Genomic DNA, 26618 nt, shown 5'->3' with positions numbered 1-26618 from the left:
GGTTCATGCTCATCGGGAGTGATGTTAAGTTGAACAGCCCCTCATCACTCATCGGCCAGGCCCTCACAGAGATCCTGCAGCACCCGGAGCGCGCGCGGGATGCCCTGCGAGTGCTGCTGCACCTGGTAAGGGGGTCGGGCACCCTGAACTCAACAAGAGCTGGCAGTGCTGTGCAAGAAGGGGAAGGCAAGGGTTTCCTTACATCGGGATGCAAGCAGGTGGAGAGGACATCATGACTGGGGCCATGTCCAGGACGGCACTGACCGGCTTCCGCAGACGTCCCTGGGATAAGCCTGCTTGGGAGACCCATGTCCCAGCAAAGCGTGATGCACAAAGTGGGCAGCATCCCCAGGGTGCTTCTGCAGACGTCCCCGGGATGAGCCCACTGGCTTGAGGGGTGGGCACGGTGGGTGGTGCCATACAGGCGGCTGTAGCAGTACTCGCCAGGACCCTGGGGGAAGGGCAGCCAATGACAGTGACCCACACCCTAGCAGCTTCCAGGTCATGTGGCTTTGGGCAAGTCACTTTGGCTCTCCGAGCCTCAGTGCTCTCATCCGGAAAGGGTGATAACAGTTGAATATTTCAAGGTTATCATGAGGATTTGAGAAAATGCGAGTACTCGCCGCACAGTAGAGCCCTATTTTACCATCAGATGACTCCGGTCTGCCCCTAATGAGTCCAAGTTTGATCATGCCCTTGACCAGCCTGCCCCAACTTCTGTGGAGCCCCGGTGAGAGCACAAATGGAGGGACCACATCTACAGGTGCAAATGTTATCAGTGGAGTCAAGAAGCAGTGACATCAAACTTGTTTCATCCTTCTACCTCGGGAACAACCTGGAAGGCCGTTTCATATCATTTAGAGTGCTGTGCCAGAAAGACCAGCCATCTTCCTAGTCCAGTGCCAGCCTGGGGCCCATGCAGTGTGGGTGAACAGCCGTGCCACAGCCAAGCTCCTTCCAAATCTGCCACAGACCCCAGGGCCTCCTTGCAGGCTGGTTGCTGCACAGCCTGGCTGCGTCCATGGTTAAGATGGAGGACCTAGGGCAGCATCCATGCAGGCCTGGGAGTGAGCATGTCTCCTGGGCTATGCAAACTTTTTGCCCGTAGGTTGGGTCTGATCAGGTCCCTCTGTTCAGACCTGTGGCACCTGGGCCTGTGCTTGGTAGCTCTCCATGCACTTCTGAGGATAGAGTCACACACATTTCTTTTCTTTTCTTTTTTTTTTTTTTGAGACGGAGTCTCGCTCTGTCACCCAGGCTGGAGTGCAGTGGCCGGATCTCAGCTCACTGCAAGCTCCGCCTCCCGGGTTCACGCCATTCTCCTGCCTCAGCCTCCCCAGTAGCTGGGACTACAGGCGCCCGCCACCTCGCCCGGCTAGTTTTTTGTAGTTTTTAGTAGAGACGGGGTTTCACCGTGTTAGCCAGGATGGTCTTGATCTCCTGACCTCGTGATCCGCCCGTCTCGGCCTCCCAAAGTGCTGGGATTACAGGCTTGAGCCACCGCACCCAGCCTACATTTCTTAAGCTTAGGGTCTCCTCAGGCCTGAAAGTAATCAGTATGTGAACACTGTGACGAGCAAGCCCCCAGCATTCCCCCAGTTGGCTCGAGGAGGCCAATGCCCAGGGTGCTGGGAGGCCCTCTCCACTGTTACCCCATATCTGGAAACTGCCTAGAGCCTTTCAGTTCTCGGGTCCCGTCACCCACAAAGTCCCTCTGTCCTTGCTGCCACTGCACACTGCTTTTTTGGCGTAATGGAACTGCCTTCTCTACCCATTAGCCACCGCCTCCCAGGCCAGGCCTCTCAGCTGCCCCCACATGTCCTTGAGGCCCCTCAGGCCCATTTAAGGGTTTCCTCTTTTTCCTTGGTATTATCTCCTGGGGTGGATGCAGGAATGTGGGAGCCATGGGTCAAGTTCCCCAGCCCCTACCTTCTAACACCTCCTGGATATTCCTCGATCCAGTAGGCAGTGTCTTGGAGGCCCGCCCTGCCCAAGTGACAGCCAGGGCTGATCTTCTGCCTTCCCAGGCAGGCTTGTTTCCTCCTGGCTGATGTGAGTACACACTTCCTCCTGTCTGGGACGCCTGTGCTCTGGCGTCCCAGTGTTTACTGCTAAAAAAAATTTAAAAAAGCCTCAGGTCATCTTGGAGCACTCATGCCCCTCCACTGAGGGCACATGTGCCTCACAGGGCACCAACATCCCGGAGTGGACAGGGGTTTCCGCTAGAGAGAAGCCCAGGGAGGCCCGATGAAAGCTGTTTGCACTACTGTTATTTGGTGTTTTTTTGTGGGGGACGGGGTATAGAGCTGGGGTCTCACTATGTTGCTCTGGCTTGTCTTGAACTCCTGAACTCAAGTGATCTACCCGTCTTGGCCTCCTAAAGTGTTAGGATTACAGGCGTGAGCCACTGCGCCTCTCAGCTGTCCCCACTTAGCCTTGAGACCCTGCACTACTGTTAAAACACTCACTCATGTAGTTCATGCAGCAGTGACTTGGGTGACCAGCGTAGAAGTGGCAGGCAACTGTGCAGGCCCTGGATTGACAGGAGGACACTTCCCGGTGGAGGGAGGTATAGGCTCCAGAGGCCAGTGCGGAGAGACGAAGGCTGAGTGGGAAGAATGGGGAAGAAGGGCATTGCCAGCCGACCCCATGATGGGGCTGGGCTGTGGGCAGCGAGGGGGTTCCTGAAGGGCCTGAGGGTTTATCCTAGTGGGCAGGAGCCATTACATGGTTTGAGGCAGGCCCCTGTGTGTTCAGACACATTGCTTTACTGTCTGTGGAGTGTGTGCAAGGGGTTGGTTTAGGGGAGGGACAGAATCCTTCTGTTGCACCAGCCCTCGAGGGCTCTGATTGTAAAATCCTTCCTTTCTGTGCCCTCCCTCGCAAGATGCCTGGTCAGTGCCCCACTGTCACATCCTCAGGCCTGGCCATGTGGGCCATGTGGGGTTGCAGCAGTCAGCCTTGCTTCACCCCTGGGGCTTTGTGTACCCTCGAAGCCATGTGGACAGAAACCAGGGCTGGCCTGGGTCTGTGACTCACCCCCAATTTCCCCCCAGGTGGAAAAGTCCCTGCAGCGCATCCAGAATGGGCAGCGCAATGCCATGTACACGTCCCAGCAGAGCGTGGAGAACAAAGTGGGCGGCATCCCTGGCTGGCAGGCCCTCCTCACCGCTGTGGGCTTCCGGCTGGACCCCCCAACCAGCGGCCTGCCAGCAGCTGTCTTCTTCCCAACCTCTGACCCGGGTGACCGGCTCCAGCAGTGCAGCAGCACCCTCCAGTCCCTGCTGGGTGAGCTGCGGGTGTAGGGCTGGGGCAACAGGTCTGGCTGACAGCAGGTGGCCTTGGGCCCCGCATTCATGAGGATGCTGGATCTCCTAGCTAGAGAGAAATGGCAAGGGGTCCCAGACACCAGCATCTCCACCCCTGGAGGAAACAAGTGCTATATACCTGCTGTTTCCATCTGTGATGGCAGGCATTTGTGCCCAGCTGGCACTGCCCCTTCCCGGGATGACGGGAGGTCATGCTGGCAGACACTGGCCACTACTTCCATTGTCATCAGCAGCTGTGGCCCTGATGAAGCTGTGCGGCCAACCCCAGGGTGAAGAGCTGGGTGCTTGACTCGGGGTGGTGCTGCCTGGGTCCTTGGGGTGTGGCCATGCCTAGAGGACTGTGGCAGGGTCAGGACTCACCCCACTTCTACCCACCTTCCTGGGAGACCACACTGTCCTTTTCCAAGTCACACACAGACACACATGTCCAGCTGTGCTGAGCTTCTGAAAAATGCCACCGATGCCGAGGAGTTAGGGTTCTTTCCCCTGGGAAGGTTTTTGGGTGCAGAGGCTCTTCTGAATAACTTCTACCCTTTTTCCTTGGTTTAGGTCTGCCCAATCCTGCCCTCCAAGCCCTTTGCAAACTCATCACTGCCTCGGAGACGGGAGAGCAGCTCATCAGCCGGGTAAGTCGAGCCTGGAGGGCTGAGCCAGGGCCTGAGGCCCATGCTGATTTGGAAAGGCAGAGCAACTTGGCCCTAAATAGGAACCTGTAAATTAATGCAGTCTCATTGCCTTTGTGATTTGAAGAAGGTGAGGGCTGGCAGTAAGAGGATAGCCCTCCCTGGCAAGTGCTGTTTACCTGCTATTTCCATCTATGATGCCAGGGCATCCGTGCCAGCGGCACTGCCCCTTCCCAGGATGGGAGGCCGTGCCAGCAGACACTGGCCACTATTGGCATTGTCAGGTGCACCTGTGGCCCTGATGAAGCTATGCGGCCAACCCCAGGGTGAAGCTGGGTGCTTGACTCAGCGGGGCAGGTTTGCATAGTGTTCTCACTGGGTGCTGAGCATCAAGGGTTTTCAGAGGATGCTTATGGGGCTCCTGTCACCTGTGGTCTCAGGGCATTTCCTGAAATCTCCATTCAGTGGTCTCCTGAACCTTGTCCTCCTCACCACCAACTTTTTCAGCTGATTAACAAGTGTTACAGCCACCCTCCCCAAGCCACCAGGTGTGGGGCCAGCCTGCCAGGACAGCTGCAGGTGTTCCCATACTTCTTTGATCAAAGTACTTACCATACCGAAACAAGATAGTCACTGAGGCAAAGCAGTGAACACGGGAGCAACTCTAATGCAAGATACTGCTTAGCAGATGTGCTTTCTTTTAGGAAAATATGGATCTAGTTCAGGAGTTCAGAGGGTTCCAGTTCTTAGCATCATGTGGGTCCTTTGCAGCTTGGCCTGGGAGCTTCTTAGTACCCATGCTGCACCACTGCATTCTGGCCAGTGAGGGTCTGGACCAAGCCCTAGGGGGACAGCTGTGGGAGCACTTCTGGAGGCTGGAGCAGCCCTTGAAGAGCACAGAGCTGCTTTTCTGGCCATTCTGGAGTGTAACAATTTGAAAAAGTAATATATGTTGTTGTTAGAGATATTTGCCAGCAAATTTCACTTAAGCAGAAATATTTCTATGGAGAAATAAAGCTGCTCCATCTAGTATTAGCCTCTGAAACTCTGAGTGCTACCTGGGGCTGTTTCCACATGGATTTGGAACTTAGAACCAGCAGTGACCTGTACCCTTGGCTGAGTCCCTGCTCATTTTGTAATAAGTGTGTTATGCCTGCTTGTTGAATAGCATCAGGAAAACACTTCCAGGATATTGTGTACTAAAGCATCCTGAACCCAGGCAGTCTAGAGGTCTGTGTTCTACAAAAATCTGAAAGCCAAAATTATATTCCATTTGCAGGGCTGTGCTGAGAGGCCAAAAAACCCAGTTGCTTAATTTCTTGCTTTTAATGGGAACACAGGGACTTTCTGCCTGATATGCTGTCGGGCCCTAGGGATGTGTCCCGAGGCTGCCCCCAGTGGTGGCAGCTGGTGGATCTTTCCTGGGTCACTCGGGAACCAGGGACTTTGGTTTCCTGAGCTGGCTACAAACGCCCGCTGTGCTCTTTCCCCTCCTGAGCCTCTACTGGCTGGGAAGGGAGGCCTGGCTGCTGCTGCCCCTGAGCCCCTGGATCCGCACGCGGCTGGCCTGGGTGTGGCTGTCCGTTCTCCTGTGTGTCCCCTGCTGACTCTTGCTCCTCTCCCCTCCCGGTCAGAGCCGCGGGCCTGGTGTGGCGCTTCCTAAACAGTGATCAGCTCATGTTGCATAACAGCCTGTGCTTGAGTCTAAACTCTTCTTTCTCTCTCTTTTTCTTTCTTTTTCTTATAATCTGCTGGCCGAAGGCTGTTAAAAATATGGTTGGAATGGTGAGTACTACTTTAAGTAGCAACTGTTGTCAGGTGAGCCCCTCAACCCACCCACCCCCGAGTTCCCCTGGGCAGGCTCTGAGCTCGGGGTGCACGTGCTGTCAAACAGAGCCACACAGGCTGTGGCGCTCCAGGCAGATGCCCACTGCCGTTGGCTCCGGCGGCCTGTCCCCTCCTCTGCTCTGGCTCCCCTCTTCCTGCTCCACCCTTCTTGTGTCCTTGATTGACCTCTTAAGGTCCACCACAACAGCAGGAGCAGAACCAGCTTTAAGTGAGTGACACTCTGTGAACCCACACACAGACCCCTGAGGAGAGGCCAGAGACCCTGAAATCTGAAAGGAAGTGGACACTCGAGTGGGCCACGTGGGTTATTCGTCAAGCTGTGAGGCTCTCAGATGTAACCAGGTTCCTCTTTGCCATCCACCTCAAGATCCCAAAGATGACTTAAGAAAGAGGGAGGTGGCCGGTCCCAACTCACCCCTTCTACTCTCCATGGCCTCTCCTGTGAGGCTCTCCCACACCTGAGGGAAGACATGAGGCTGGAAGCAGAACCCGGCCCCAGCCCCAGGAGGCCACACAGCCTCTCCTGCCCCACACAGCCTCTTGCCCCACTGCCCCATCAGCTTCCCACAGAGAGGACAGCAGGACAGTAGGTATGAATGCACCTGGAAAAGAATCTCAAATGCTACACTTGTGAGGGTCATTAGCGATGCCAGTGACAGGTGACATAAGAATAATGGGTCAAGTCTTGAGGAGGGCTGGAGGGGAAGGAGATACAGGGTGCTCACGTTGTCCTCCCTTCCTCAGCTCCACCAGGTGCTGGTTCAGCTCCAGGCTGGTGAGAAGGAGCAGGACTTGGCATCAGCTCCCATTCAGGTCTCCATCAGCGTCCAGCTGTGGCGGCTCCCGGGATGTCACGAGTTCCTGGCAGCTCTAGGTAGGCAGAGCATCCTTGACTTAGTGGGTTCTTTAATTCCATCTTTTAAATCACTGCTTTTCCTCCTGGTTTCTATTGGGCAAAGTATCTTAGTGTCTTCTTAAATATTATTTTAAAATAGTTAATCAGGCTGGGTACAGTGGCTCACGCATGTAATCCTAGCACTTTGGGAGGCTGAGGTGTGAGGGTCACTTGAAGCCAGGAGTTTGAGTCCAGCCTGGGCAACATAGGGAGACCCCATCTCTACAAAAATAAAAAAAAAATTAGCCGGGCATGGTGGTGCACACCTGTAGTCCCAGCTACTCAGGAGGACTGAGGCAGGAGGATCTCTCTTTTTTTTTTTTTTCCAAAAAAAAAAGTTAACTTAGATTGTAGTGGTTTAGCAGGATTCCCAAATGGCACAAATGGCTTTGTGCCATTTCCTCTGCACTGTGATTTCATCTGTCTCATTTGTGCCCATTACCTTAAGATGAACCTGCTAGACTCTAGTATTATTGGAGGTCAAGTGTTATTAGGAGCTAAAGAAAACTAAAATTAGAGTCATAAGATAATATTGGTTTCAATGTTGTCCTCTGTCCCTGGGTACTCAAAACTGGCAGGAAAACAGTACTATTGAAACCACCTCGGGCCGGGTGCGGTGGCTCACGCCTGTAATCCCAGCACTTTGGGAGGCCGAGGCGGGTGGATCTGAATCCCCTTGGATTAGAAGCTTGCATCCTTTCCAGGTTGCATTACTTGGTTTTTTATTTTTTTCTAACCTTTTTTGTAGAGATGGGGTTTTACCATGTTGCCCAGGATGGTCTTAAACTCCTGGGTTCAAGCAACCCTTCCATGCAGCTTCCCAGAGTGCTGGGATTCAGGCGTGAGCCACCACTCCTGGCCTACATGCTTTTTCTTCTGTGGGTTTAAAGCATCATTTTCCTGGCGTAAACGTAGTAAATATCTATGTAGGCAGCAGCAGATGGAGGCTAGACTGAGAAGGGTCGGGTTCCCATCCGGATGCTTCTCTTGTCACTTCTGTGAGAAGCTGTAGGGCAAGCCTTGGGGGCATTGCCACAAGTGAGTCCGCAAGACGAAGGCACAACCACAACATTTTTTTTCTTTTTTTGGAGACAGTCTTACCCAGGCTGGGGTGCTGGAGTGCAGTGGCACGAGCTCAGCTCACTGCAATCTCTGCCTCCCAAGTAGCTGGGACTTCAGACATGCACCACTCATGCCCAGCTAATTTTTGTATTTTTTGTAGACACAGGGGTTCGCTATGTTACCCAGGCTGTTCTCCATCTCCTGAGCTCAGGTGATCCGCCTGCCTCGGCCTCCCAAAGTGTTCGGATTACAGGCGTGAGCCACCGCATCTGGCCAAGAGCTCGCTTTATAAAGGAAAAGCTCTCTTCCTCATGGAGCCTGAGCTTCTCTTTGGTGTGGGGGTGGTGGAGCCAGCCTTCCTCCTCTGCACACTTGCTGCTTTTGAGGTCCCTTTGCCAGATACATCAAGAATAGTACAAAAGGAAACACAGAAAATCTTAACACCGGCTGTCTCTGGTGTTGGGATTATGGGAGATGTTAGTCAATGTTCCAGTTATTCTCCGTATTTTCCAAGAGCCACTGATACTCAAGGGGCGAGTCAGCCTGCATGCATTTGCGACCTTTACGGCCTTTTGACTACAAAAGCTCGGGGAGGACAGTGGTTTCTGGCAGGCCTGTCATCTGGAGAGAGGTGGCTGGCTCGCTCCCAGGGCTCCAAGGCTCCAAGAAATGCCCCCTTTCCAGTCCTCAGCAGTAAGCACACACCTTCACAACCCAGCATGGGCTGCCAGAGATGGCGAGGACCCAGTTCTCAGCAACCCCATCTAAATCATTTTGGTAAAAGTAGAGGTTTCTCATGCAAGCATTACATTGATACTATTCATTATTTGTTTTTAATGCTGAGTTCTTTGAGCATGTCTTCCTGTTGATTTCAGGGGCTATCTACTTTCAAATTCAGAGAGGAAAACGTCCCATAGAGACCAGAATGCTCCTCTAGTGAACCTAATTCCTAAGGGAATGATACGTCTCCAAATCCCCGAGTACAAGTAACAAGGCTGGCTGGCTAGGCAGGCAAGAGAGGGAGGGGTTTCTCCTTTGGTGAATGTGCTGTGGCTGAGTCATGACACACACAGCATGCTGACAGTAGCATCGTGTACTACAGGCCCCCTTACTTTATCATTGTGAGGTCAGAGGAGAGGGTGTGGCATTGTAGGTACCCAGCACTTTGCAGTGTTTTCAGGGGAGCTCAGTGATCTACCCAGGGACCAGGGATCTTGAGTGAAGATTTTCAATGCTGAAGACTCTTCAGGCCCTAAATTCTTGCTTTGTGGTCCCCATCTGTATTAGTCTGTTCTTACATTGGTACAAAGATACTACCCGAGACTGGGTGATTCATAAAGAAAGGTTTAATTGACTCAGTTCTGCATTGCTACGGAGGCCTCAGGAAACTTACAATCATGGCAGAAGGCGAAGGAGAAGCAGGCACCTTCTTCACAAGGTGGCAGGAGAGACAGCACAGGAGAAATGCCAGACACTTATCAAACAACCAGATCTCGTGAGAACTCCCTATCATGAACCAATCCAATCACCTCCCACCAGGTCTCCCCTCGACATCCAGGGATTACAATTTGAGATGAGATTTGGGTGGGGACACAGGGCCAAACCACATCGTCTGTGGCCATAGCATCTGCGCTTGGCTTCTCCCCAGGGAGACATACTTGCTGGTGTCCCTATAATGTCTCTTAATTGTCCACAGCTTGTTAGCCAGCCTCAGGAAGCTCCACGTCCTGTGTTACACCTGCTCTGAGTCTCATTAGAATCCTTAGAATTAGGGAGCAGCACTGGGCTTTGGCAGAGGCAGAGAAGTCACTGCAGATTCCCCATTGTCGGCACTCATTTCAAAGCCCACGGGGGCAGACACTGAACGTGCATGAAGGCATTGTCTTTGCCCTTGAGAAACTTCACCTTACCATGCACCAGCTGTAAATACTGCTCTCAATGCTGAATGGAGTGGCCAGTTTTTGTCCTGGACAGTCTTTCTATATAGACTGTACTTCTGTGAAAAAAATGGAAAAAAACATGTGAGTGAGCCTTTCTCAGTTCTGGTCCATAGTGCTTTCCGTGAAGGCACAGAGGAGAGCCAGGCAGTGAGAGCCACACACACGCCAAATGGGGGCTGCGGAGAGTGGATGTTCCGGGTGGGGCAGCCCGACCCCTCTGCCACATGACCAACCTCTGTGCAGACAGGGGAAGCCCCAGGCCCAAATGCTTCTGAAGGGCCTTGCAGGCATTCCATGAAGTTGCACAAGGAGCCCTACAGCGCTCCTGTTCAAGATCTGGAATCTTCCCAAAGGAAGCAGATGCTTATATTCTTTGTTCCTTTAGGTTTTGATCTCTGTGAAGTTGGTCAGGAGGAAGTAATCCTGAAAACCGGGAAGCAAGCTAATCGACAGACTGTGCACTTCGCGCTCCAGTCCCTGCTGTCTCTGTTCGGTAAGAGCCTGCCATGCTCTCCCTGGGGGCCAACACCAGCACATACATTTTTGGGAAGCAGAAGAAAAGTGAATAAACATTTTTTGTGTATGTTAGGGAACCGTTAGGGACTGTTCAGGAGCAGGAAACAAAAACTCCCTACTCTCATGGCACTTGGAATGTACAGGTGCTGGCAAGTGCTCAAGCAGGGCAAGGGACTGGAAAGCGAGATGGTGGTGGCAGAGCAGACGGGAATGTGGCGACAGGTGTGCCTGTCTTCTGTGGGGCCACAGGGCCTGATGGGAGTGGACCCTCAGGTCACGTGGGCCTCGGAGGAGATTTCCAGGCTCTGGGGACACACCCAGCCTGACTGATGTTCTTAAGGGCCGAGCTGGCTACAGTGGGAAGAACAAATGCTGGCTTGGGAGGTGATTATGGTTTGTAGGTGGAACCAACGGGATCTGCTGAAGGTCATGACAGATGGGTCAAAGTGATATTCTGTTTTTTGTTTTTTGTTTTTGGAAGAACTGCAAAAATGGGATTGCCCTCTGCTGAGGTCAGGAAAGTGGCAGGAGGAATGGGCTTGAGTTCCATCTGGGACACATTCAGTTTGGGGATAGCCATTAGGCACCCATGCAGGCAGCTGGTATGTGAGTTTGGAGTTCAGGGAGAGGTCTGCATGGAGACAGAAACGTGCATGGCGTCACCCGGGGTGCATGAGGGTCAGAGGGGAAGAGGAATGTGTCCTGTGGGCATTCCAGGTCTCAGAATGACAAGGATGAGGAGGGGCCTATGGAGGAGGGAGGGGGTGGTGAGGGCAGGGTGTATCCCACTGCAGAACTGAGCAATGGACTCTGGATTTGGCACTGTGGACCTCATTGGCGACTTTATAAGAATGACAGGGACAAAAACCAGAATGGAGTAAGTTGAGAGAATGGGGGAGAAGCAGTGTGGAAAGTGAGTGTAGATGATGCCAGAGGGACTTGCTGGGATGGAGCTGGAAAGGAGGGCAGAAGATGTCACAGACTGCTCACATGCCCCAGCTGAGCAAAGGGCCCCCACCCCAGGAGCACAGCCAGCCCTCCTCAGAGGAAGGCGGATACAGGGTCATGTTGCTTACCCTGACCCCACATGTGACAGGGAGCAGAGTGGAGATGGGCCATGGTGATGGGGGCCTGGGGGGGGGTGTGTGTGGCTGTGAGCTCTCCTAGAGTGATTTTGTCCCTACTTTAGATTTACTTTTTCTAACAGGACCATGTTTTTGAGGATTGTAAGATTAATTCAAGTAGTGTATATAAGTAGCTCTTGCATAATTCTTTGCTAGCTTCTATGCATATAAGGATGTTGTAAATTTTGAAAAAAAAAAAAAATCAAAACCATATAGAATTCTAACTGCCCTTTGGGCCTTTGTATTTTGCACTTAGATTCTACTGAGCTACCCAAGCGCCTCAGCCTCGACAGCTCCTCCTCCCTGGAGTCTCTTGCTTCTGCTCAGTCTGTTTCCAATGCCCTGCCCTTGGGCTACCAGCACCCCCCCTTCTCTCCCACCAGTGCCGACAGCATTGCCTCAGACGCCATCTCTGTGTACAGTCTGAGCTCCATTGCCTCCTCAATGAGCTTTGTCTCCAAACCTGAGGGTGGATCAGAAGGTGGAGGCCCCGGAGGACGACAGGACAATGACCGGTCCAAGAACACTTACCTGCAGAGATCCACCCTGCCTCGGAGCCAGCTGCCTCCCCAGACCCGCCCTGCAGGCAACAAAGATGAAGAAGAATATGAAGGGTTTTCTATCATCAGTAACGAGCCCTTGGCGACCTACCAAGAAAACCGAAACATGTGCTTCTCACCAGACCACAAACAACCCCGACCTGGGACAACCGGAGGCTTGAGAGTCTCAGTGAGCTCCAAAGGGAGCATCAGCACTCCAAATTCTCCAGTGAAAATGACTCTGATTCCCAGCCCCAACTCACCCTTCCAAAAGGTGGGAAAACTAGCAAGCTCAGATACAGGAGAATCAGACCAGTCTAGCACAGAAACGGACAGTACCGTGAAATCCCAAGAAGAAAGCAATCCAAAACTTGATCCACAAGAATTAGCCCAGAAAATTCTAGAGGAAACACAGAGTCATCTCATTGCGGTGGAGCGTCTTCAGAGGAGCGGCGGCCAGGTGAGCAAGAGTAATAACCCTGAAGACAGTGTTCAGGCGCCCAGCAGCACTGCCGTCTTCAGAGCGTCAGAAACCAGCGCGTTCAGCAGGCCTGTCCTCTCCCATCAGAAGAGTCAGCCATCGCCAGTCACTGTTAAACCAAAGCCCCCAGCCAGGAGCTCCTCCCTGCCCAAAGTGAGTTCTGGATATAGCAGCCCCACCACCTCGGAGACGTCCATCAAAGACAGCCCCAGCCAGAACAGTGGCCGGCCATCGCCCGGCTCGGACTCACAGACTTCCCAGCTGGACCAGCCTCTCTTTAAACTGAAGTACCCCAGCTCTCCTTACAGCGCTCACATTTCCAAATCCCCAAGGAACATGTCCCCAAGCTCCGGCCACCAGTCTCCTGCTGGCAGTGCACCTTCCCCAGCTCTCTCCTACTCCTCAGCTGGATCGGCTCGCTCGAGTCCAGCAGACGCTCCTGACATAGACAAACTGAAAATGGCAGCCATTGATGAAAAGGTGCAGGCTGTCCATAACCTGAAGATGTTCTGGCAGAGCACACCCCAGCATTCCACAGGGCCAATGAAGATCTTCCGGGGGGCTCCTGGCACAATGACTTCTAAGAGAGATGTCCTCAGTCTGTTGAATTTGTCACCACGGCACAATAAGAAGGAGGAGGGAGTGGATAAGCTTGAACTGAAGGAGCTGTCCCTGCAGCAGCATGAGGGAGCTCCACCAAAAGCCCCTCCCAACGGACACTGGCGCACCGAGACCACCTCGCTGGGCGCACTGCCGCTGCCCTCCGGCCCTCCCGCCGCAGCCCCTGCGCGCCCTTTGAGACTGCCTTCTGGAAATGGCTACAAGTTCCTGTCCCCAGGAAGATTCTTCCCTTCTTCCAAATGCTAAAGCATCTTTTATACCCACTGACTCTGAGCAGCCGGCAGATGGGGGCCTGGCGTTTGCTTCAGCCGTTCCGAGTGCAGTCCCCCCACAGCCACCAGCACCCTCGTGATGCTGCGCTCTCTGGGCGAGGGGCATGACCACGTCCAAAGGCTGCCACACACACTGGTGGCTTTTCTGGGCCACATTCACCAAAAGCCAGGACTTCTATGGGGCTGGTACAGGAGGCTCATGGAATTTCCTACACACTTCACCAAATGTTTACCTTTGAACTCCCTGCTTCTCATCTTTGATATGATTCTTCACCAGGATTTTGTACAAAAATGATCATGGTTCTGGGGTAGGGAGAGGAAAGGGAGCACATATTTTGCTAAGAGGTATATATGCAGTACCTTTTATACACAGAAATACAAATAGAGCTTTTTCTAAGGCTTTCGGGGGCTGGTTGGGGGTGGGATATATGAAATTTCTCTCAGTTGAATTCTACAGGAAAGTGTTATATTAGCCAAAAATGGAATAATGGTTTTAAAAATGCCAATGATTTGTAATTAAATTGTAGCAATTTTGGTCTCATGATAGTGTAATATCTCAACAACAATGCAATAATTCACATTGAAACAGCGCTTCCATTCTGAACTCTCCTCTGCAAATGTCCTTTGGGTCCCGCTGTCAACCAAACTTGAATTTTCTTAAAAAAAAAATGATGTAACTTTTATCCAGGCATTTTAGAACTATGCAATTGTGATTTAAAATGCAACTTTGTGCTTTTAAAACAGTATTGACCTTTTTTGTACATGGATAAACAACTTGGTTTTACTATCAATAGTACTTTGCATTTATAGCTATTATTTTTAAAAGCTCAAAAAGTTTTTTAAAATGTCAAATTTTGAATAGTCATCAATAAGTAATTATCAAGTTTGGAAGGAAAGGTTGAAATGACTCAGTTTCCTTATAAGCAAAAAAAAACAAAAAAAGCAAAAAAAAAAAAAAAAAAAAACAAATTTCCAAGGCTAACTAGATTTATCCCGCCTTCCAGCTCCTGTTCCCTTTTATTAGCTGTTGAATTTTATTCTCTTTTCCCAACTCCAGGTCCCTCAGTTGTCTTATATCTAAATCTGTTGCCAGGTCCCCACAATCCCAGCACCTGCCTCTGTGAGCTGCCCTCCAAAACCCTCACCTTGGCCCTGGCCAGCCTGCTGTGCTCCTACTGTCTGAAGGACTGGCCCCTCCCCCACCACTGAAGCCACAAGTCCAGATCCTAAGCAGCAGGGCCATCCCGGATTTGGCCAATCAGGGAGAAAGAGATATATCTTAAAAAGTGAAGGTGGACTTCTTTTCCTACAGCTCTGACAGTAACTTAAATTGTTGCCAGCTTGAGGGAAGACAAGGGAATCATCTATTTAGGGGTAACCATTAATTTATTTTAATAAAGAAAGGAAATGCTGAAGGTCATATTAGTACTTAGTTGGAGAATTTAGATAAGTATCTTTCAGGTAATTCTAAAATAAAAATCCTACCCACTTCACTACGGGGTTCCTCATGAAGGTGGCGGCCACCTGGCCTGGGCCAGCAGCAGCACATGGAGCAGACCTGAGGGGCCTGGCAGGGGGCACTGACCTCAGGATCCCCAGCTGGGGGGTTTTAACCATGGGTGGGATCTCAGCTTCTGAGCATACACTGACAGTCTCACCTGTTCCTCAGTGTACTCCTCTGAAAAGAAGAATAATATTTATCCAGTCTGTGTTCTCCTGAGCTCCATCCTAGGGGTTTTTAATTTAACCAGCAGCCATGTTGACAAAAGGCAACAATAAGCATGTCACATTCTAGCCCTGATCCCAACACTGAAAGCGAAGTACTTTATAAAGAAGCCAGCAATTATGAGGGTTTCTTTATGTTAGTAGGGGAAAAATGGTAATAAAAGTACCAGTGTAGCAAGTGAAGACCAAATTTATAGCACTGTGCATTAGACAGCAAAATCAGGTTCTTAACAATGAAAAGTAAACCTCAAGTTTCCAAAATCCATATGCAGATGGTAGGCTGTCCCTCTCTTAGCAAATCTCTCAGCCTCTTTCTTTCCCAAGTGCCAAGGATCCCTGGGTTAAGCTCTGGGGTCTGTGCTCTCCTTCCGTGAGGGGAAGGGTGCCGCCCTACTTGCCCTCTCTAGCAAACACCCCCACCATCCTGCCGCTTCCTGTGGTTATTGAGCCCGTTAGGAGGACTCGTGGACTCTAACCTGGTTTTAGTCCCATGTACATTATTGTTTTAGGTTTCATATTGAAGAGCCAAATGGTTTATGTGGTTTTATTCTGTCTAAGTTTCAAAGAAGGGAAAACAAAAGTGATAAAATGATAGACCAGTCTAGAGGCCACTGTAGAGTCACCGCCACTTTATGTGTATGTCCGTCTTGGTGTTCCTATATGAGTAAAATGGATGTAAAATCATAAAATCAAAGTGAATGTTTCAGGCTACACTGAAAAAAGTATGCACTTAGAATTAAGGGAAATTGCATAATTCACCAGGATTTCTTTGTGTACATCAGGTTGGCAACTATGACCCACAGGCTAAGTCTGGTCAGCGGTATGGTTGTTCATAGCCATGAGCTAAGTTACCCTTTTAAAGGGTTATATAAGTAATTACATAATATTATTGATTTTGCCTTTGGCCCACAACACATAAAATATTTAATACCTGGCTTTTTTTTTTGAGACAGAGTCTCACTCTGTCGCCCAGGCTAGAGTACAGTGGCGCAATTTCGGCTCACTGCAACCTCTTCCTCCTGGGTTCAAGCGATTCTCCCTGCCTCAGCCTCCTGAGTAGCTGGGATTACAGGCACCCACTACCATGACCTGCTAATTTTTGTATTTTTAGTAGAGACGGGGTTTCACTGTGTTGGCCAGGCTGGTCTCGAACTCATGACCTCAGGTGATCTGCCCGCCTGTGAGCTACCGCACCCGGCCAATACCTGGCCTTTTAACAAGTTTGCTGACTCCTGGTATAGATGACAGAAAATGGAATAATGTTTTGTTTCTCCAGTCTAGGAACAGCAAGTCAGGTAGTGGATAGACTGACTGGCATCCAGGGAGCCCGGGTATGTGAGGGCCACGTGGATGAAACAAAATGCCTCCTGTGTAGCCCTTGGCTCTTTGTCCCACTTGGGAGGAGTCCATGGATGTGAGTAATATTTACAAAACAATTTTTGGCTTACCATTTGCAGAAAGCATTGCATATATTTAAACTGGCATGTCCCACCCTCTGCTACTCCATCAGATGTAAATACAATGACGATAAGCCGTACAACTCCCCTCTCTTAGAAACCTCAGCAGGACCACAGAGCAAGGGAGTCAAAGCTTTCTTAATTCTCCAGTAAATGACTCAACTAATTTGATTTTTTAATTAAGTCAAAATACCAAGAGAAAAATTGCTACTAAAACTTACATTTTGATCCACACTAATGTGTAGCACAAAATGAAATAGTTTTCACCTCCATTCCATTTTTTGAAAATTCACGGTCCACACTGAAACTTGCCGGGTTTTAGCAGGAGACGAAGGTGCCACTCACGCTGTCCTGATCCTGCTTTCTCCGACCCAGTGACCTCCAGCACGTGATCACTGCAGCCAGTCCCGGCCATGCCGATCCTGCCACCTCCCGGCCACACACACTTGCAGACCCACAAGAAGAACTGTAGCCTTGAGAATTTCAGTTCAGGTTGGAAAAATGCCATGCAATAATCTGGTTTGCTTTCAGTAAGTAGGCAACAAGTGGAAACTGTGTAATTTTCATCACCTATTCTGCTGTTCTATCTGAGTGTACCTTTGGTTTGTGAACTGGGCCCTTGTTTGTGCCACATCCTTCAAAGATGTTTCCTGTCAGGACACCTGTGGTCCCGCCCCTCCTCAGACACCTTCCCACTGGCATTCACGTTTCTTATATGCAGTGTTAGCCATCTTTGGCCTACGTGGACTTTTTTTGTAAATTACACGGTTTCCAGACATTAAACTTTTTATATTATGAAATTTACCATGTAAAAAGAACTTCATATTTTTATTGAGATTGCTAAGGCACTTGGCCTTCCTCCTTTGTGATTTTCAGTGTCTATTAAAGCATGAGTTCCCTCGGTTTTAAGTGCTGTATCTGGATCACTTTCTCACCCTTTCCACACTGTCTAGATTTCTTTGCAGCACATGGAGTTGGCTGTGTGTCATTACTGAGCACGTATCTCTCTAGTTTTATCCCCATCTCTACACCATAGCCTCACATCCACCAAGCAGAGAGCACAACCGTGCATGCAGCAGAGCTGTCCCGCACGTCTCTGGTCTGGGGACACTGTCGGTGGGGGGTGATTTAGATGCTACTCCTAGTTGGAAGGCCAGAAAGTTCTACAGTTGAATACGTATTTCAACAAACAAAAACAGTTCATCACCACCAGATCCCTATATCATCTAACGAAACTTCCAAGGTAGTATTTCAGAAAGAAGGAAGATAATTCTATATGCAAAAGTGTGAGAAGCATGAAGGAATAGTGAAGAACTGGGTAAATGTGAATAAATGAACACAAATATGGCCTTTATAAAAAGAGTAATGTCTCATTTGGATAACAAGAAATACTAGACAATAATATGTAAAACAAGGGAGTTAAAGTGCTGTAAGTTTAGGAACAAATTGTAGATTATTTTTAGAGTAAGCTAAATATATGTAGTTCCACACACAAATTGAAGTAGAGGGTTATACTTCCAAACTAGTTAGTGGAAGAGAAACAGATTCATTTTGTAAAACCCTGGTGATGTAAAGGAATAGAAAAAGGAAGGAACAGGCTGGGCGCGGTGGCTCAAGCCTGTAATCCCAGCACTTTGGGAGGCCGAGACGGGCGGATCACAAGGTCAGGAGATTGAGACCATCCTGGCTAACATGGTGAACCCCGTCTCTACTAAAAAAATACAAAAAAAACTAGCCGGGCGAGGTGGCGGGCACCTGTAGTCCCAGCTACTGGGGAGGTTGAGGCAGGAGAATGGCGTAAACCTGGGAGGCGGAGCTTGCAGTGAGCCGAGATCCGGCCACTGCTCTCCAGCCTGGGCGACAGAGCGAGACTGCGCCTCAAAAAAGAAAAAGGAAGGAACAACAAAAACCATCTAAAAGGACAAATATAAGATGAACTTGTACATTTTCAAATAACTGAAAGTGTAATTGGTTTGTTAGTAACACAAAGGATAAATGCTTGAGGGGATGGACACCCCGTTCTCCACGATGTGATTATTATGCATTGCACGCCTGGATCAAAACATCTCACATGCCCCATAAATATATACATCTACTATGTTCCCACAAAAATTAAAATAAAAAAAGACAAAAGAAAAATATCAGTAATCATTATAAATGTAAGTGAACTAAACAATTAAGCAGTAGATTGACAGATGATGGCAATAAGCCACATGCTCTTTAAAAAGCTATACGCTATTTGAAAAGAAAATCACCGAAGCATAAGGGCCCCAAATGGCTGATAGTAAAAGGCTTGGCAAACTAGATATTAAAATAAGAGGCACTAATAAAAACAAAGATCCACCTCCTAATGATAAACTCAGCAAAAGGGCAAAATTCTAAATTTGTATGCAGCTAACTATATAGCCTCCAAATTCATGAAGAAAATTTGTTTTACAAGTTTGAAAAAACATTATCATAATGGGAGGTTTAAGCCACTACTCTCAATAATTGATAGATCAAGCAGACGAAAAGTTAGAAAGCATGTGGCAGGTTTAAACAATCCTGTGAACAGGCTTCTGAAATGCAGTTAAGGAGAACCCAGTCTCGGATAGTGATCCACTGTCTTCACTTGCACACATGGAATATTTCATGAAAATAGACCATGCACAGGCCACACAGCAAGTCTCAGTAAATATTGAATAATTACTACCACATAATCAGAGCACAATACAATTAAGTCAGGCATCAATAACGAGGATAACTAAAAAGCAGCCAATCACTTAGACATTTCAAAATGGACCACATAGCATACAACCCATGGAAGAACTCAAAATAGAAACGGGAAAATACAACATATCAAAACAGGTGGATACCTCCAGACCTACAGGACGGCGGTGTTTATTTTTTCTATACTCGCCTAGAATTTGCACAGTGGATTAGAAACATTATCACTTTCACCCAATAAAATAAAATTACAATTATTTTTATTTCTGCGTACATGGTATTTTCAGAAAAAGTATACATTATATGTGTAAAGAATAAAATAATTCCATAAAACTAGTGGAATACAACATATTAAAGAAAGATGTATAGCCCTAAATGTTTATATTCAAGGGTAATATTTAAATTATGTAACTACAAGAACCCCAAGCGACCAAGAAGGACACTGGTGCTGTGACACTAGAGTACCGAGGTATGCTAGGAAAGAACAAAAACTACTCACTGAGCTAGGTGACCAAGAAGTTAGAAAAAGAATAACAGAGAAAAGAGGAAATAAGAAAGGCCAGAAATAAAAGAAGACAATATAGAAGAAATAAAAGAAGACAATATAGAAGTTTAAGAAGGGCAAAGCTTGCCAAAAAGACAACTACACTGATTTCTGGGAACAGTAATCGTGTATGTGCATGTGTGTGGGCGTGCGTGCGTTTCAGTCAGAAAGAGGGAAAAGGAAGGAAAATGGGCTATAACTAAAGATGCAGCCAAGATCAAAGAATAAGAAAACGCTATGAACGATTTTATGCCAATATATATGAAAGTACAAAATATCGCCTTTCAGGGTCCAGGTGCATACACGCAGTGGAGGTATCTAGAAATGCTGGGAATGAGGGCTCTCAAAGGCGGAGTGGTATTAGCGTCAAATTCTCAAAGGCGGTAGAATTAGCGTCAGGAGCGGGATGTGGGCGACTGTGACTTACAATTCGTTTATATATCTGAACTACTTCATAATAAATTTAAGAACAAGTGAAAAACATAGCCATTACACAATAATAAATTAGATTATACAAACTTTTAGAAAAAGATATTAAAAGTTTTGAAAAAAGATAAAATGCCAAAATTGATGTAAGAAGGAAAAGAAACTTAAACTAAAATGGTAATCATTTTAGCCTTATTTTTGCCCTTATCCAACTCTCCAAAAAATAGCAGGCCCAAGCGGTTTTACGTGTATTTCACCAAACTTTTAGGAGTTTTTTTCAGCTAGTCTCTCTTTTCAAAATGAACTGTTTAGAAAATATAAAACGATGTCCAAATCATTTCATAGATGCCATCCTTAATTCTGAAACCAGTGAATAGTAGAGGAAAACAATAGGACCATTCCATGTGTGAACCTAGACATAAAAATCCTAAAGAAAATATTGGCCATTAAATCTCTGCATTTTATTTTATTTTATTTTATTTTATTTTTTTTTCTGAGACGGAGTCTCGCTCTGTCGCCCAGGCTGGAGTGCAGTGGCCGGATCTCAGCTCACTGCAAGCTCCGCCTCCCGGGTTCGCGCCATTCTCCTGCTTCAGCCTCCCGAGTAGCTGGGAATACAGGTGCCCGCCACCTCGCCCGGCTAATTTTTTGTATTTTTAGTAGAGACAGGGTTTCACCGTGTTAGCCAGGATGGTCTCGATCTCCTGACCTTGTGATCCGCCCGTCTCGGCCTCCCAAAGGGCTGGGATTACAGGCTTGAGCCACCGCGCCCGGCCATTTTATTTTATTTTATTATTTATTTATTTACTTTTAGATATGGGGCTCTCACTATGTGGCCTAGGCTGACCTCAAACTCCTTGGCTCAAGCAATCCTCTTGCCTCAGCCTCCTGGATCAGCTGAGACCTCAGGCACGCACCACACCCCCCAGCAAACCTCTGTATTTTGAAAACTAAGAAAACACAAACTGAAAAGTAGATCTATGCGTTAGTGACTTGGGAGTGTTGGTCTTTGCTAATATACACAAAACTGGTATTCCTAAGAGACCAGAGCTCTGGCCCTAAAGGGATACCTATAAACACATTCACATGCAGAAAACCTTATATTAAGCATGAAATTCTGGAGAACATTTTGACCCTGAGAACTGGGGTGGATGAGTTCTATGGTTTATACTATAATTATACAAGGGGCAAAATCTATTATCTTCCCATTATAAGAAAATAAAGTTTGTATGTCAATGTAAAGGGAATTCCAAGTGGTTCTACATTTTTTAAGACACAGTATAAGAACTATACCCTGCCATTGGTGTTAAAGTAGACTTTTACTTTAGTATAATACAATAATCTACAGACTACATCTAAGTATGAAAGGTTAATGAGGCATAATGCAAGGAAAGGATTTGTGAACACAATAGTGTGGGCCCCAATTCTTTAGGAAATCCAATATATGTTCCCTATTACTGCTAAGGAATTTGTATATTCCACTGTAGAATACATTTTTTTTTTTTTTTTTTGAGACGGAGTCTCGCTCTGTCACCCAGGCTGGAGTGCAGTGGCCGGATCTCAGCTCACTGTAAGCTCTGCCTCCCGGGTTTATGCCATTCTCCTGCCTCAGCCTCCCAAGTAGCTGGGACTACAGGCGCCCACCACCTCGCCCGGCTAGCTTTTTTTGTGTGTGTGTTTTTTAGTAGAGACGGGGTTTCACCGTGTTAGCCAGGATGGTCTCGATCTCCTGACCTCGTGATCCGCCTGTCTCGGCCTCCCAAAGTGCTGGGATTACAGGCTTGAGCCACCGCGCCCGGCCAAATGAGAGAATGGCCCTTAATGAAGATTTGATTCTGTGCTTCGGGATCTCAGTTGACAGCTAATAGGAAAGATGGTTACAAGTATGACTGCTCTTAGCTACTGCAGCTACTTTTAGGATTCTAATGCTTGATTTATAGTCACTTTGTTGTCTTGCTTTTAACCTCAGATGTTCTGGACAGGGGCTGCAGCTTGGTACCTTCCTCTATTTTAAAGCCTTTCTCTAACTTTCCCAATAAGCATGCATGCTTACAGCCTCTAATACTCCTAAATAATGGCAAACAGCAGGGAACTGACAGGCTAATGCTGCATCCACTCCAGCAAATGAGGCCAAACATCTGGAGCCAAACACATTAAAGGGACACACTGGCATTAAGGAAACATTTTGCTTTTCAAATGCATTTCATCCAATCTCAAGATATTTATTAAATTTGTAGCAATTATGCATTTGGGCTTCAGGGAATAATAATATTCTTAAGTATATAAATATTGCCAATATATTTACTTAAAAGAAAAAGTTTTAAGCTTTAAATCCCAGGAGCAGAACTTAAAGTCTATGCTTTTAGGCTTTTAGTTAATTAAGACAGGTAAAGGGATTTGAATTCTGATTTGCCTGGCAGCATTTTGCCAACAGTCTTTTTTTTTCCTGTACAGATCTTCTTGAAGTATAGCCATTTCATTCTAAACCAAAAATGCAAAAGTAAGATAAAATTAGTATGTGGTCAAAATGAAAAAGGCAGTTCTTATCTATTATTTCAAAAGCCATTCATTCCACAAATATTTGCGCAGAGTTTATAAGTAGAACGCAGCCAATAAAAAATAAGCAGAAAGTTAAAACAGGTGTTAGAAAGTCCATAAAACAGGCCAAGCACAATGGCTCACACCTTAATCTCAGCACTTTGGGAGGCCCAAAAGGGGGGAATTGCTTGAGCCCAGGAGTTCGAGACCAGACTGGGCAACATGGTGAAACAAAAATAAGCCAGGCATGGTAGCCTGCTCCTGTAGTCCCAGCTACTTGGGAGGCTTTTAGGTGGGAGGATCACTAGAGCCTGGGAGGTTAAGGCTGCAGTGAGCCATGATGATGCCACCACACCCCAGACTGGGTGACAGAGCAAGACCGTGTTTCCAAAAAAAAAAAAAGAGAAAAACAAGTCAATAAAATACAGCTTATGCACTTCACTTACATGCCATTGTCTTCATGATACAATTTAAACAGCTTGGTGAATGAAAACACAACCACTGTGCCCCTACCCACCCACTCACCACCCGTCCCTAGAACTGCCTCAGCCCAGCCTAGGGAGTTGTGAACCCAGGCAGTTGTGTTTCCTACTGGAGGACTCTACTCCCCCAGCTGCAGCTGACTAGGCAAGAGCGGGAAACAGCCTGCACGGCCCAGCCAACCCTGTGACAGGTCAGAAACCACCCCCCCGCCACGTGCCCCATGAACTGGCCAACCAGATTCCTTTTCACATGAATTCAATCCAGAACATCTGGACAAGATTCGGTCTTTGCAGCTGAAGCAAGACCCAAAAGCTGGTGATGTAAACTGAGGTCTGTGGACCACCATGACCACGTGCAGCCCAGGGTGACAGAGGTGCAAAAGCCACGCATAAGCAGAGAGAGAAGTGAAGAGGAAGGCAGAACAGATGCAAAGACACTAGGAGGGAGACCAAGAAAGTCCCCAAAGTAGCCAAGTTGCAGGCCATGCTAGTTTCAGGATTAGCTACTTCCAAGTTAGGGTAACTTACATGGCAGTCTTTTTTTTTTTTTTTCTTTTGTAATTTAATGGCCTTAGTTGTGGATGTTTGAATCTATGGCATAAAAAGAAGCAAGTTAGAAATGGGGTGGGGAGGAAGGCTGTAGAGTCTGGCAAACTGAGACAGAAATGCCAGCAAAGGAAGAAGAGCTATACGTAGGTCATAAAAGTGCACACATGAAGGTCTGGGGCCTTACAGTGAAGGCCACTACTGTACAGTCTTGTACTGTACAGTCTTGGACAGTATGACATGAAATAAACAGAGAAGTCCCATATCCCTTCTTAGCAGCTTATGCTCTGCCTTCCCTCCTATTATTGTGGGCAGAGCCCCTGGGTCCCTCTCCATGGCCAACATGTCCACTAGCCCAGACCCACCCACTGTCCCTTGCCTATTGAGGGCCAGTGCTTTAATAATTCTCCTGTCTCTCCTGCATTGTCAGGCTTTCCCTCTCAGATGAATCATTCCTACCAGCACATAAATATGCTATAGCTCCCCAACTCAGTACTAATCCCCATCCAGTTAACACTCCATTTCTCCGTTCTCCTTTCAATACAAAGCTCCCAATTGGTCTATACTTGGTGTCTCCAACTCCACTCTTTCCCTTCTTTCTTGAACTACCCCCTCAAATCAGGTTATTGGCCCCACATAAGACCAATAGCTACATCCGTCGTGCAAAATCTAGTGGTTAATTCTTAGTTCTTTGTAATGCAATATAAAGGGTACAGCATCACCTAAGGTAGTCTTGAAATAAAAGTTTAATCTGGATCTAAGTAAGCTTTTGGATATATATGTATAACTTCCAATTTTCTATAAATACAGGGATTATTTGAACAAGTTACACAATACCATAAGAGAACAGTGAAGCAAATCCAGAAGGTGGGGCCACCCCACCACTCCACACAGTGCTTTTCAATAGAACTATCTGCAATAATGAAAATTTGTGCTGTGCAATACAGTAGCCACTAGGTACATCTGACTGCTGAGCAACTAAAATGAGGTTAGTGTGATCAAGGAAAATTTTAATGTTAATTTTATGTACATGGATATGGCCATATGTGCCTAATGGCCACTGTAATAAACAATGCAATAAGACCACTGACCTGATCGCTTCAACACATCAATGTCATGAAGAAATAGAGGATATTTACTGTTCAAGAGTAAAAAAAAATGAAGAGACATCACATCCAATGGTGACCGCAATTTTTTTATATACTAACAATAAATACTGGGAAATAAAATGCAAACCAATTCTGTTTACCATTGCATCAATAAACATAAATGAATTTATTAAAAACACAAACTGTATACTTAAAATGAGAGCATTTGTAAATTACTATGTAAATTATACCTCAAAGTTGATAAAATATATATATAATATAAATTTAATAAACGACATGCAAGATTTCTACTTTGAAAACTATAAAATGATGCTGAGAAAAATTAAAGACATACATAAATAGAGAGATATACTATGTTCATGGATAGAACACTCAATATTGTTAAGCTGTTCTTCCCAAATTGATCTACAGATTCAACACAATTGCAATCAAAATATTAGCAGGAAAAAGCAGATTTTTCACTAGAAACTGACAAATTAAATCTAAAACTTATTCAGAAATGCAAAAGATCTAGAAAAGTGAAAACAAACTTGCAAAAGAGGATGACTTCAAGACTTACTCTAAAGCTACGGTATGTAAATGCTATGCGATTCTGGCATATGGTCAAGTATTTTAGGGGACAGAATAGAGTCCAGACTATGTGGAGAGAACAGAGTTCAAACATACAGTCAACTGATTTCAACAGAGGGTTCCAAGGCAATTCAATGCGAGAAAGAATATTTTCAACAAATAGCACTAAAATAACTACATATCATTTAGAAAAAGATAAACCTTAATTACCTCAAATAATACTAAAAAATGTGTTCAAGGTGGATCACAAACCTAGATATAAAAACTGAAACTATAAAGCTTCAGGCAGGGAAATACGTCTTTGATCTTGAGTCAGGCGAAGATTTCTTAAGACATGAAATGCACTAACCATGAAAGAATTTAATAAATGGAAATCTATCAAAATTAAAACTGTCTTCTCTTCAAAAGATGTTAAGAAAATGAAAAGGAAAGCACAGCTTAGAAGACAAAATGTGTGCTACATTTTTGTCATACCTTTACCTGACAAAAGACCTGTATCTCGAATATATATAAGACTCCTGCAACAATAAAACATCAAACAATAAAATAAAGGCAAAAGATTTGAACAAAATCTTCACAGAGGAAGATATACAAATGATCAACAAGCACTGAAAATGTACTCAGACTAATAAGTTATCAGGGAATGCAAATTAAAACCACAATGAAAAAAACACTTCACACCTTAAGAATGGCTAAATTAAAAAGACTGACTATATCAAATGTTGATGAGTATATAGAGCTACTAGAATTCACACATATTGTTAGTGGGAGTGTTAAATGATGCAACTGCTTTGGAAAACAGCTGGATAGTTTCTTATAAAATTGAACATACACCAACTCTATCACCCAGTCCAATTCTACACCTAAGAATTCACTCAAGAGAAATGATAAGAGATGTCCACAAAGAGACTCATCCAATAAAGTTCATAGTTGCCTTATCAATAGCAGCCACAAACTGGAAAAAAACAAAATGCCTATTACCAGGTAAATGGATAAACAAATTTTGGTATAGTCATACAATGGAATACTCAACAACAAAAAGAAATGAACTGACATACCCACCAACATGAGTGAATATAAAACACTGTATATTGAGCAATATAAGTAAAAAAACAACAGTTCGTACGTTTATACAGAGTCCTAGAATAGTCGAAACCTACTTTTATGATGACGGAAATCTTTCAAAAGAGTGGTTGCCTCTAGTAGGAAATGGGGATTGACTTGAAAGGAGCATGAGGGAACATTCTAGAGTGATGACTCTGTTC

General features: G+C 46.7%; 1 protein-coding gene and 2 long non-coding RNA genes across 4 annotated transcripts in view; 1 reads left to right on the top strand and 2 right to left on the bottom strand.

Annotated features, from left to right (window-relative positions):
• The window catches only part of TTC28 (tetratricopeptide repeat domain 28), a 496632-nt gene extending 479291 nt beyond the window's left edge, over window positions 1-17341 (top strand). The window contains exons 16-22 of the mRNA XM_031934623.1: window positions 1-125; window positions 3057-3288; window positions 3879-3955; window positions 5714-5737; window positions 6545-6674; window positions 10083-10190; window positions 11594-17341. Of these exons, the coding sequence (XP_031790483.1) occupies window positions 1-125; window positions 3057-3288; window positions 3879-3955; window positions 5714-5737; window positions 6545-6674; window positions 10083-10190; window positions 11594-13224 (2327 nt within the window). The 3' untranslated portion in view covers window positions 13225-17341. The remainder of the gene's footprint in view (window positions 126-3056; window positions 3289-3878; window positions 3956-5713; window positions 5738-6544; window positions 6675-10082; window positions 10191-11593) is intronic.
• LOC113219890 overlaps window positions 9088-26618 on the bottom strand; it is a 67495-nt gene continuing 49964 nt past the window's right edge. The window contains exons 2-3 of one of the 2 annotated variants that reach the window (XR_003306864.1): window positions 11869-11917; window positions 9088-9753 (exon numbers count right to left, since the gene is read on the bottom strand). This is a non-coding gene — a long non-coding RNA (uncharacterized LOC113219890). The remainder of the gene's footprint in view (window positions 9754-11868; window positions 11918-26618) is intronic. The other variant, XR_003306863.1, reaches the window with a different exon arrangement.
• Window positions 22555-24794, bottom strand: LOC111525356. The gene is made up of 3 exons (XR_003306865.1): window positions 24766-24794; window positions 23657-23719; window positions 22555-22589 (listed from the first exon to the last, which is right to left on the bottom strand). It is a non-coding gene; the product is annotated as an uncharacterized LOC111525356 (long non-coding RNA).

This window comes from Piliocolobus tephrosceles, chromosome 19, assembly GCF_002776525.5.
Source record: "Piliocolobus tephrosceles isolate RC106 chromosome 19, ASM277652v3, whole genome shotgun sequence".
Taxonomy (NCBI): Eukaryota; Metazoa; Chordata; class Mammalia; order Primates; family Cercopithecidae; genus Piliocolobus; species Piliocolobus tephrosceles.
This window is presented reverse-complemented; position numbering and strand designations above follow the sequence as displayed.